The 12,639-nt window shown below is 46.3% G+C and overlaps 1 protein-coding gene across 6 annotated transcripts in view; it reads left to right on the top strand.

The window, feature by feature from the left end:
* Positions 1–12,639, top strand: part of KIF19 (kinesin family member 19) — a 46,310-nt gene that overhangs the window by 16,250 nt on the left and 17,421 nt on the right. For all 6 annotated transcript variants that reach the window (XM_053299328.1, XM_053299331.1, XM_053299330.1 and 3 more), the window contains 3 exons: positions 7,138–7,248; positions 9,911–9,998; positions 11,486–11,622. In XM_053299328.1, the coding sequence (XP_053155303.1) occupies positions 7,138–7,248; positions 9,911–9,998; positions 11,486–11,622 (336 nt within the window). The remainder of the gene's footprint in view (positions 1–7,137; positions 7,249–9,910; positions 9,999–11,485; positions 11,623–12,639) is intronic.

The raw sequence follows: 12,639 nt of genomic DNA, 5'->3' as shown, positions 1-12,639 counted from the left end.
ATGTCAAATCCAATATTTTAAGACTTTTAATTAATTAAAATCCCTAAAGTCAAACAGTATCCATAATTGGAATTGTTGAAAAATACACCACAGCTAGGATTCCAAAGCTCTGTATGCCCCCAATAATAGATTGTGTGGGTGAGGGAAAAACTGGTTGGAGGACTGGGACTGTGTGTGTGAGAAGGAATCCTGGTTGGGCGGTGTGGGCAGTAGACTCCCTCCACTCTACATCAAACCCCAGATCATCGATGTTGGCTGCCTGCACCACCCAACCCGGATTCCTTCTTGCACACAATCACTTCTCGATCCTCCTTTTCTCCCAACACATGATCCATTCCTGGAGCGAACACAGATCCAGAATCCTAGCTGTTCATTTCTCTGACAGATTGGATTGTGAGAACCAGCCTGAAGTATATAAATTATTATATCCTAAGATAAACTTGGAGCAGCCAAGGACAGACTAGAGCAGCTAAACTTGGACTTGGCTCCCGTGGGAACCGCCAGGAGCCAAGTGGCTCCAGCGACACCTCAGCAGCCATCCCAGCTAAGAAGCTGAGCTCTTAAATGAAGTCAAGGAAGCGAGTGTTCCCTTTACCCCATTGAACTGATCCTCTGTCAGGGCTGTCTGCTTTCAGCCGGCACTGAAATACTGCCTTTTCAGCCATCACTGGGAGGATCCCCACAATGTACCATGCACTCGCACAGTGCATTGTGAGATTTCCGGGGGCCCCGGGATGATGCATTCGCAGTGCTGCCCACAGCAATGGCGGACCATTTGGGCATCCAATTCGTTTCTTGTTCACTCCACATTGCTCGTCTCCACGTTGCTCGTCTATGGGGAAGGCTAGCTTCTGCTGCCTTCTCTGCCACCCACCCTCAAACCCTCTCACAGTCATGAGAAGTGTGTGTGTGTATGTGTTCTGCAGATGATTTAACTGTGGATAGTTGAGTTGCCTAGTTGAGATATTACATAGCTGCATCATTTTTATAGCAAGGGAGCATTGCTGTTCTCATAATGATTCAAATCTACAGTTGATCTGAAGCCCACTGACTGAACTTTGGACATTTCAGTTCCACATGGATCCTCACCTTAAATGAAATTATTTATTAATGTGTTCATCCACAAAATTTCAATACCATTTTTCAATTAATGTTTCCAAAGCAATTTACGAAACAACACTGAAACTAATTAGTAAGTACTCTGTTAAAACACCTAAGCAACTCCATACACAAACCTAATAGGAAGTACAAATTCTCAAAGGTGCAAGATGATTTTTACTTGCTTCCTAAATGTCATAAGAGGCGAAGTGGACTTCCCATGGGAGAGTGTTCCAGAGCTCTGAGACAGCAACTGAAAAGACCATGCTTTTTGTAGAAGCAAATCTGACTTCCAAATAAGATGGAACTTGAAGCTGGACTTCATCAACAGATCTCAGATTTTGGGCAGGTTTACATGGGAGGAGATGCTCCCTGCACTAGCAGGAAGGGAAAAACCAGTTGTGTGAATCTTTATTATTATCAGAGTGAAAAGCTGATCTTCTTTGGGATAATTTATACACTAAACAGCATTCTATGTGCAGAGATAGAATCACCCCTCTTTCTCTTTGGCCAGAGAATGAATAAACATCATATGAAAACCCTGCTAACTTGGCAAAGAGGCACATTTTAACATGGTGATTCTCTTTATTTAGCAGGGGGAGAGTAACTTGCCCTATTCACCCCCAGCACATTACCCCTCCAGTGACTGTTGCTGCTGGTGTCTATTTTATGTTTCTTTTTAGATTGTGAGCCCTTTGGGGACAGGGATCCATCTTATTTATTTATTTATTATTTCTCTATGTAAACCGCCCTGAGCCAGGGCAGTATAGAAATGTAATGAATGAATGAATGAATGAATAATATGATTTGTTTCTTGGTCCTTGTGTAGACTTCCTTCCTCTGGACATTTTCCAGTATATGCTGTCTCTTGAAATACAGGCATATATGGTGTTTCAGATACATGCTTTCTAAGAAAATGCTTCCCTACTTCTTCTTGATGGTCCCCTTTATTCATCATAAAGAAATACATTATCCCTTTTTAAGGTGCAGTGTTATTCAATGAGGTCCTGTGCTTGGCACTATGAAGAGGTCAGAAAACAGACTGATGTGATCCATAGATTTCATTGCTCCTCTCTTCCAGATCTGTCTCCAGAATGAGTTGAGAGCTAGTGGACCTCTGGACTGTCAAGCATGTTAGGGGCCATTGAAAAGCAAAGCTTCCCTTCCCTTTGTAGAGCAGGCAGTGAGTGGTGCTCAGGATGGCAAAGGAACCTTATTCTGCCTCTCCTTGCTCCCTCCACTCTGTGCCTGAGCTGAGTAGCAACCAGTTCGGCTTCTTTTGCCACAATTGCACCTTCCTAACAAAATGTGGTACGGTTGCTTTAGTAGCACTGAACTGCCTTGAAATGCTTTTGTGTGGCCATTGCTGCAAAAGCTAGCAGGTGGAGGCTTCTACAATGTTTTGAAGGCCCTGGGAAATTGCCCTGGTATTTGTTCTCTGTTTAATCTACCCCTGTGCCTTTCCAAGCCACTCTTTCTGCTGCCTAGTATGGTGATTGCCTTACACAGAGCCCCTTTTAAGGCCTCTTGGTGAAACCCAACCTAACGTTGCTGGCTGTGGCAATCTGATCTCTGCACACACAAATATGACAAGCTGTGCTCTTCGGGAGCCGTTGCTGACATCTCTTGTGTTGCTGGTAGCCACGTTTTTAACAAATTACCAGTTCTGTTGCTCCTGAACAGTTCAACTTGAAAAAGCCTTTCCTTCCTCAGCGAAAGCTTTGTGGTACCTGGGTTCTCTGAATAAATAGTATTTGTGGTTTGCATATGATCACCTTCAGCCAGCTGCTTGGGATGGTATGACAGAACAATTCCCAGGGAAACATCCTCAACATTATAAGAAAACTCCCTGGGAGTTCAGATGTATTTGGTTAAGCTTCATAGGGAATTTGTCTTGTTTCTGTGTAAAAAAAAACCCCAACCATTTCTTCTCCTTTTTTGAGAAAGCCCCAAATGCTACACTCTCTTCTAGCCAACATGCGTCAATTGGGATTCAGAGCTGCCTCCCCTTCCAGTAATGTTAACCTCATAGCACCCATATATCTTTCGGTGTCCAGTGTCCCCCTCTAGTTGTTGGCCATGTAGGGATTAAGCCTGGCAAACGGACACCTGGCCTGGCAAACGGACAGCCTAGCAATGACCTCCCCATGGCTAGTATGGTCCTATCCCCTTTGTCAACCCAGATTAGGGTTGGCAGAGATCAGAGAAGCTCACAGGAAGATTAATTATTTCCAGGCAAGAGGGTGGACCCTTGGATTAAGAATAACCATCCATGCAGCAGCTCTAAGTGACCAGACATTCTCCTTGACAGCTGTTATGGCATTTGCTTGTGCTACTGTTACAGGTGAAACTCGAAAAATTAGAATATCGTGCAAAAGTTCATTAATTTCAGTAATGCAAATTAAAAGGTGAAACTGATATATGAGATAGACGCATTACATGCAAAGCGAGATAAGTCAAGCCTTAATTTGTTATAATTGTGATGATCATGGCGTACAGCTCATGAGAACCCCAAATCCACAATCCCAGAAAATTAGAATATTACATGAAACCAATAAAACAAGGATTGTAAATAGAACAATATCGGACCTCTGAAAAGTATAAGCATGCATATGTATTCAGTACTTGGTTTGGGCCCCTTTTGCAGCAATTACCGCCTCAATGCGGCGTGGCATGGATGCTATCAGCCTGTGGCACTGATGAGGTGTTATGGAAGACCAGGATGCTTCAATAGCGGCCTTCAGCTCTTCTGCATTGTTTGGTCTCATGTCTCTCATCCTTCTCTTGGCAATGCCCCATAGATTCTCTATGGGGTTCAGATCAGGCGAGTTTGCTGGCCAATCAAGCACAGTAATCCCATGGTCATTGAACCAGGTTTTGGTACTTTTGGCAGTGTGGGCAGGTGCCAAGTCCTGCTGGAAAATGAAGTCTGCATCCCCATACAGCTCGTCTGTGGAAGGAAGCGTGAAGTGCTCCAAAATCTCCTGATAGACGGCTGCGTTGACCCTGGACTTAATGAAGCACAGTGGACCAACACCAGCAGATGACATGGCTCCCCAAATCAACACAGACTGTGGAAACTTCACACTGGACTTCAAGCATCTTGCATTGTGTGCCTCTCCATTCTTCCTCCAGACTCTGGGTCCTTGGTTTCCAAATGAGATGCAAAAGTTGCTCTCATCAGAAAAGAGGACTTTGGACCACTGAGCAACAGACCAGTTCTTTTTTTCTTGAGCCCAGGTAAGACGCTTCTGACGTTGTTTGTTGTTCAGGAGCGGCTTGACAAGAGGAATACGACATTTGAAGCCCATGCCCAGGATCCGTCTGTGTGTGGTGGCTCTTGATGCACTAACTCCAGCCTCAGTCCACTCCTTGTGAAAGTCCCCAACACTTTTGAATGGCCTTTTCCTGACAATCCTCTCCAGGCTGCGGTCATCCCTGCTGCTTGTGCACCTTTTTCTTCCACACTTTCCCCTTCCACATAACTTTCTATTAATGTGCTTTGATACAGCACTTTGGGAACATCCAACTTCTTTTGCAATTACCTTTTGAGGCTTTCCCTCCTTATGGAGGGTGTCAATGATGGTTTTCTGCACAACTGTCAAGTCAGCAGTCTTTCCCATGATTGTGATTCTTAATGAACCAGACTGAGAGACCATTTAAAGGCTCAGGAACCCTTTGCAGGTGTTATGGATTGATTAGCTGATTGGAGTGGGACACCTGGAGCCTAGACTGTTGAACCTTTTCACAATATTCTAATTTTCTGGGATTATGGATTTGGGGTTCTCATGAGCTGTACGCCATGATCATCACAATTATAACAAATTAAGGCTTGACTTATCTCGCTTTGCATGTAATGCGTCTATCTCATATGTCAGTTTCACCTGTTAATTTGCATTACTGAAATTAATGAACTTTTGCACGATATTCTAATTTTTCGAGTTTCACCTGTAAGTGCTATCCTCTCACAACACCTCGGTTCTGCTCATGTTCCTCAGGGCATGGGAAGATCTATTCTTTCTCATAGTGTTAATGGCTGAATTCTAGATTCCAGTGGGTCTAGATCCCTTGGGTCCCCAGATGTTGTTGGACCACAACTCCCATTGTGGCTGAGGATGATAGGAGTTGTAGTCCAGCGACATCTGGGGACCCAAGGTTGGGAACCTCTGCAAAGACAGATGTGGCCTCTTCCAAGCCAATACAGAAGACTCTTTGGACATGTCTTATGTTCTGTTGATGACAGGCTTGTGAATATGCCACCAGGTAAGAGAAGTAATATGTAAACTGGTAAGTTCAGTGCAGCACCATGAGGGTTCTCCACTGGTTAAGCTGGGGGGAAAGGAGTGGAAGGAGCAACTCAGCAGGTTCCCCATCAATTCCTAGCTTCCTGCTTGTTAAACTACTTTTTTCCTCTGTGTGTTTCCCAACACCACAGTGCTACTTATTACCGCTGTGCCATCTAATTAGTCAGAAGCCAGTTCCCAGCCCCAGACTCAGTGCCCAGGGGGATCCGAGTGCACTTTGCTGGTTATTAAAAGCTATTGTACCTTTGGGGACACGATGCCAGAAAAACAGGCAGATGTTTCAGGAAGGGAGGTGCTACAGCTGCCTACAGTAGGATGTTATTAGATCTAAAACTTCCGTTGGCCACAGGCAATAGCCAGGTGTTTCCTGAAACCCCTTAACATCATGATGTGCATCGGGGTTCCCAAGCTTGGGCCCACAGATGTTGTTAGACTACAGCTCCCATCAAACCCAGCCACAATGGCCCCTCCAGCCACAATAGCTGGAGGCCATTGTGACTGGGGATGATGGGATTATGGTCCAACAACATCTTAGGGGCCCAAGGTTGGGAACCCCGAACCCACACCATCTCTCCTAGAGTTCTCTGCCATCAGGGCGCTGAATAACAACAGCTCGTTAGCAAGACTTTAAAAGCATTGAGATTCATACTGAAGTACAGAAGCTGGCACACTGGTATGAATATTGGGAGCCCTGTCCTTCTGCCCCCGCTCAGCCAACAGAGCAGCATCTTCTACTCCTGCATGCCAGACTCCTGTTTCTCAGGGCACCAGCTTGCTTCATCACCAGCCACTGATCTAGAGGACCCAGAGCTAGAGCACACAACCTACAGTTCCAGACTGGGTACAATTATCCACTTCCCCTGCCCTGGCCCTGTCAGTGCTCATGACTGGGGCAGCTCTAGAAGAATTAATCTGGAGGAACAACGGAGGCCATTATTAGTAGTGTGATGCAATGTATTAGGAGTGTGGTGCCTGGGGATCAAAATACTGGAAAGCATTTGGGGTGTGCCTCCTACCCTTCACTACCCTTTTGAGTCATCTCAAATGGAGATTTCTAAATTGCTGATGAGCTACGAGACCTTTGGATTGAGAACCGTGTTCCCTCTAAGGTGTGCACACATGCATCCGCTCACAGATTTTCTGATGTCTGCTCAGTTAATTTTAGATCCCACTCAGGTTGAATCAGGAAGGTCCCACTCTGAATTTACCTGCGCACACACTGCCTTGATACTGCCACCCAGAACAAAATTCATTCCTCACACAGATGAAAAAAATTAGAGAGAACACTGATTGAGAACCTATGGGCTCTGGGTCCTGGAGAAATACAGTCAAAATGGGCAAAGGATGATGGCATGGGTGGTGTTTACATTTCTGAGCTAGGTGATTGTGAGTCCTGAAGAGAGGCAAGATTCCAGTGCCAACGTTCTGCTGGGGAGGGACAATAGTTTTTTTGTTTTTGTTTTTTTTAAGTTGGAGATGATATGACGGAGGGGTAACTGAAAGGCATCATTGCCAGCTGCATCTAAACTTACTTCTTTTGTCCCACTATCGCTCCTGGTCAAACACATTTTGCAAGCTTTTGAGGCACTATTTGAAAAAACCCTGCAAATCCTGGGGAAATAAATAGTGGGACAGAAATAATTGGTGCAGCCATCATTCTATTCCACTTTCCAGCTGCTTCCCTGTGCTTGGCATTTACCTCTAATCTGTACAAAACCCTCACTGTTCCTTGCAGATGGTGGTCCTAATGGATCCAATGGAAGATCCTGATGACGTGCTCCGCGCCAACCGGTCTCGAGAGAAATCCTATATGTTTGATGTAGCCTTTGATTTTGCTGCTACCCAGGTAAGGGTAGGGACCTGGACATCAACACCCATTTGCCTGGGTTACCATAAATGGGAAATGATGCATGTGTATAACAACTACCAGATGTTGTTGTTTCTTCTTCTTCTTCTTCTTCTTTGTCATCATGAAAAGTAGCCACAAGGAGGCTTGCAAATTTGATCAGAAGAATGGCAGGGAGAATTAAGAGGGAGTATTTCAACTTTTCCTGAGGGTAATTTTTCCAGGCAAAATCACCTTCCTCACACACCTTTTCTGATCATATATTTTCCCTTGAAAGAGGAAAAGTAGCTGGGGGTAAGGACAGTAAAAAAAATCACCAGAGGGGAAAGTATTTAAAAAAACCCTCTCCCCCTTGTCATTCACTCCTGACTGCAGCCTCTAAGGCTGCTTTTCAGTTTTTAAAAGTGTGTGTGTGTGTGTGTGTGTGTGTGTGTGTGTGTGTGTGTGTGTGTAGTGGAATCAGGAGATGATTACACATCCATCTGGATGGTTACACCTTAGGAAATGGTTAAACAATGAGGCTGTTCTCATGCGCAGCCTAACTCAGGCTAGGGAAGCCCAGCCTGGGTTAGGCTGCACGTGAGAACCGCTGAGATCAGGCCCAATCCCAGCAGGGCAGCACCGCCTAGTCTGGCTTTTTAGCCCGGCTTTTAGCCTGGGTTGATGGCGCCAGTGTCCTAGAGCACCTGTCTCCTGGGGGACTCCTCTAATGCACCGCACTCAGCACACAGTGCATTGTGAGATATCCAGAGTGCAGGAAGCATCGTCCCGGCCTCCAGAGCTCCACGCTGCCTGGCGCAGCAGTGGATCATCTGGGAGCATGATCCAAGCTCCCAGCAACATTTAATGGCTCACCAGGGGGAAAGGTGAGATTCTTGCAGCCTCCCCCACCCGCCCGTGTGAATGGCCCCAATGTCATCTGCCATGTAATGTCCCGTTTGACTTGAAGACAATTCTGTAATCCCAGCCTCCCGCTTCTGCCTGTCGCAGGTGCAGTACCAGGTGGCAGGTGGGATGGCTTTGCCAAACTTCAAGCTCCAATTTCATCAGCTCTATTTCAAACTAATTTGCACATCAGAGAGAAACTGGAGCTCCTTGAGTGAGATCTGCCACCACTCTGCCAGTTGCTGCCCCTGGGGTGAGAGCTGGGAAGGGGGTGGGAGTGGGGAGCACGGGGGAGATCTTTGTGGAACAAAAGTGGCTGACAGCAGATGACCAAGCGGATGTATTGTCACAGGTTGGACAACCTTGCAGCAATTCACTAAATTTGATCTGGGCATAGGTGAGGAGCGCTGAATTCTCCTGCTATTTGAATCCTAGCTCCAGTTTGTGTGGACCTGTATTCGCTACATTAAAATGCTGTGTTTCTCAGATAGTTGTAGAGTGAACTCTCTCAGGAGGTCTAAGTAGTTGCTAGGGAAGTTGGGAATACACACAGACATTCTCACACACACACACACACACACACACACACACACACACGGTTCTCAGCCAAGTTTTTATGTCCCTTGATTGGCCATTAAGGCAATCATTTCAGCCTTTCCTGCCTTCCTGGCAGTGTAATAAGAATGGTTGTGTATGAGTGATGTTTGATGTTGCCTCACTGCCCTCACAAGATATTTCAGACTATATGGAACCAGGCCACCCTGGCCTACTTCTCATCCAGGATGAGAGCAGAGAGATCTTTGGTCTCGAGACTGCTTTTCCTGTTAATTCTTCCCTGCATGGGAGACCACGTGGGAAAGTGGAGAAGATGGATGTTTGTTATAGCCAGAAAATGGCTAGGTATGTTTCTGCTACTTGCAAAGGAGCATGTCTAAATCTGAGAGGCTTTGACAGAAACCAGAGATGTGTCTGTGCAGCAAAAGAAAATTGTATCTGTCCAGCTGTTCTCAAAGTGCAGCAAGCATTCCCTGTGCAGATTGTGCTTGCCATGGAACATGAAACGCAGAGCCCAATATATTTCTCTGCCCCAAGCAGTTTGCTCTTTGGGGTGCATCCTGGCCTCATCGGTGACATTGCAAGGAATCCTCACCCTAAACATAGGGATGCCCCAAGAAATCCCATGGGTTGCTTATGCAAGTCCAGCTGGCCCCAAGCCTAGTTATCTTGAGGAATGGTCATTGTCTTCCTGGCTTAGAATGGTCCACTGTGGCAGCACTCCAAAACCTCGGTCATACTGTGCTGGGCTAGCAGCAGGACTCTAGCTAAGCAGACGAGCTAAGAGCAGACAGTGTTAGAGTAGGGCTCTTTGGGAGCTGTGCGCACTCCTGTTTTCTAACTGGGATTAAAAATCAAGGGAAGCGAGGGAGGAAGTGATCGTCTTCTAAGAAGCAGCTGGGCTGGGGGGCTTTTCCTCCTACCTTGTTAAAGAGCTGGTTGTGGCTGGCGGGTGGACAGAGCCCTCCGACCCTGTTCCTGCTTAGCGGAAGATCACTTCCTCCACTTCGTACCTTGCTTTTAAACACAGATTATCAGGAGAAGGAAACACACGCAGCTCCTGAACTTGGATCAGAGGCTTCTCTTACTCAATTAATGATTGTGCGAACCTGCCTAACACGTCTTATCGTCTCTTTCCTCATATGTAGGGCATTTGTCTCCATTGTTTCCATGGCAACTGGTAGTTTCTTTGATACTTCCATGTATTCATCTGTCCCTGCAGGAGATGGTCTACCGTGCCACCACCAAAGGCCTCATTGAAGGTGTCATCTCTGGCTACAATGCTACCGTTTTTGCCTATGGCCCTACTGGTAAGAGAACCGACTCTGGTATGGATGAGAGACACTCACCAGAGGCCAATCTCTCATTTCTCCATGGCCCAGCCAAGGTCCAGTTGCTGTGGACATTCAGGTTTTAGCTCTGGAAGTGAAGGAAAAAACCTCAGAGTTGCTTTCTCTCAGCCTAGCTGTATTGTCTGAGTGGGAGGCAGGTCAAGACATCTTTGGACCAAATGCCTTGGCCATGTCAAATCATGCTAGTTTTGGAACAAGCCTTGCTCTGCCCCATCCCAGATAGGAGAGAAGCTGCCCATTGGCCAGTGTTAGAGGACACTTGAGTAAAGAATGTGGAATGAATCATCATCCTCCATCCTTCAACAAAGTCCTATACCTCCCCATAATCTGACTCTAGCATAACTGCTCTGCTTAACCTATCCCTGTCTAACCAAAATTTTAAAAACCCACTCGAGAACATCCATCTGAGAAAAGACACTTTTAATTCCTGTCATCTCTCTTCATCAGATCTTCTTTTTTTGAGCATAAAAGCAAGGTGTCTGAGAGAGAGAGCCATGAACTTCCTCTAACTGAGGTTGTATGTGGGAAGGGGCCCCCCTCACCTTGTGTCATGGCCCTTCTGGAGGCTTCCAACGTATGAAAAATGACCTCTGATGGCATGGGAGCAGGTCCAGCAGCATGGAGATGCTTTACGAGAAAAATCAGGGCCCTCTTCAGACATTATGTATTTTTATACAAATATACATGCTTTGTGTGAATGATTGTACATGCATTCAGTTTAAAAGTGAACCTGGGTGCATGCCTCTTCAGAGGCAAGGTACAGAAAATGTGCTACCATACATGCCTCGAACATAACGTGTAAATAGCTATACATATATACAGGCCTGCATGTGTGTATACTGATTATACGGGTGCTGCACATAACATATGGATAGGTTATGGAGTGGTAGAGTTCAGGGAGGAGAACTGGTCTTGTGGTAGCAAACGTGAACTGTCCCCTTTGCTAAGCAAGATCTGCCCTGGTTTGCATTTGAATGGGAGACTACATGTGAGCACTGTAAGATATTCCACTTAGAGGATAGGGCCACTCTGGGAAGAGCACCTGCCTGCTTGCTTGCTGAAGATTCCAAGTTCCCTCCGCCCTGGCATCTCCAAGATAGGTCTGAGAGAGATTCCGGCCTGTAACCTTGGAGAAGCCACTGCCAGTCTGTGGAGACCAGGCCTGCTCAACTTCGGCCCTCCTGCAGATGTTGGCCTACAACTCCCATAATCCCTGGCTATTGGCCCCTGTGGCTGGGGCTTATGGGAGTTGTAGTCCAAAAACAGCTGGGGGGCCTAAGTTGAGCAGGCCTGGTGTAGACAATATTGAGCTAGATGGACCAATGGTCTGACTCAGTATAAGGCAGCTTCCTTTTTCCAATAGTTTCAGCTTTGGGTGTCATCCTAAATGGAAAGATTTTATCTATTTACAACCAACCTTCTCCCTATTCTACTTCCAACTTCAGGCTGTGGAAAGACCTATACTATGCTTGGCACAGACAACGAACCTGGCATTTATGTACGGACGCTCAATGATCTCTTCCATGCTATCGAGGAGACCAGCAATGACATGGAGTATGAAGTGTCCATGTCCTACCTGGAGGTGGGCCTGGGATCCCCTTGGGAGCAAGGAAGGCATGTGTGCGAGAGACTGCATAACTAGCCATCATGTCCCAGAGATGGAGAGAGATTGCTCACTGATAAGGTGTCTGGTTTCCCATCTACTGTACGCTCACCTACACAACCATTTTTAGAAGGTTCCAAAGACAGAGCTACGCCCTCGTTGCTTTTCCTTACTTGCATTCTGAAGGTGTGTGCAGGGAAGCCACTGGAGATGAGGCTGAAGCACATCTTTATAAATAATTAAAAAACAACCTTTGTCATGCACAGATGTGTAAGTCTGATATGCCACAGGCCAATTTCTTGGAAGCTGGGCTGCCAGGCATATCTCAAATTCACATCATCTATTTGCACAGAACAGAGATGCACATCAACTACTTCCCAGCTACTTTTCTACTTCCCACACACACACACAAAGAACTTTAGTAGGAAAGAGTTGCCTGGGAAGCCACACTCCCCACTTTAAAGCATGCTCTTGTCCAGCAGTTCCTAACCCCTTCAATTAGTTGTCTTCCCCCAGACACCCCCTCCATCCTTTCTGCCTTTATGGCTGGTGTGCACACCATGCTCTACACAGATAATCACCTTGGTAACACACCAGGAGTGAGGCTAGTATAATATTGACACATGTGAGCAGCTCGGAACAAACAGCCACCCAACAACAAATGACTGAAGGAGCTGGACTGTCGTCAAGATCCTGTTAAGGGAACGACAATCTTTTCTTCCCCACTCCAAAGGAATGGCAAGTGTTGGGTCCCCCATTATCTGCCCACCTTCATCTGCAACCCCTCTGTGCACCCTGCACCCCTCTATAGCCCAGCTCTCCACTTCCCCCAGAACAAACTCCTTCTCAATGCATATTCAGAATTTATCCCATGGCAGCCAGTTTTCCAACAATGCGGATGTTTCAGCTGACATGTGCATGCTTCTGCCAAACACTGAATTCAGCCCAGACCGCTCTGGGCGCACTCCACCACTTTGCAGGCATTGGCAGTGGCAT

The sequence above is a fragment of the Hemicordylus capensis genome, chromosome 2, assembly GCF_027244095.1.
Source record: "Hemicordylus capensis ecotype Gifberg chromosome 2, rHemCap1.1.pri, whole genome shotgun sequence".
In the NCBI taxonomy this organism is placed as follows: Eukaryota; Metazoa; Chordata; class Lepidosauria; order Squamata; family Cordylidae; genus Hemicordylus; species Hemicordylus capensis.
Note: the sequence above shows the minus strand (reverse complement) of the source record. Positions and strands in the feature narration are given on the sequence as shown.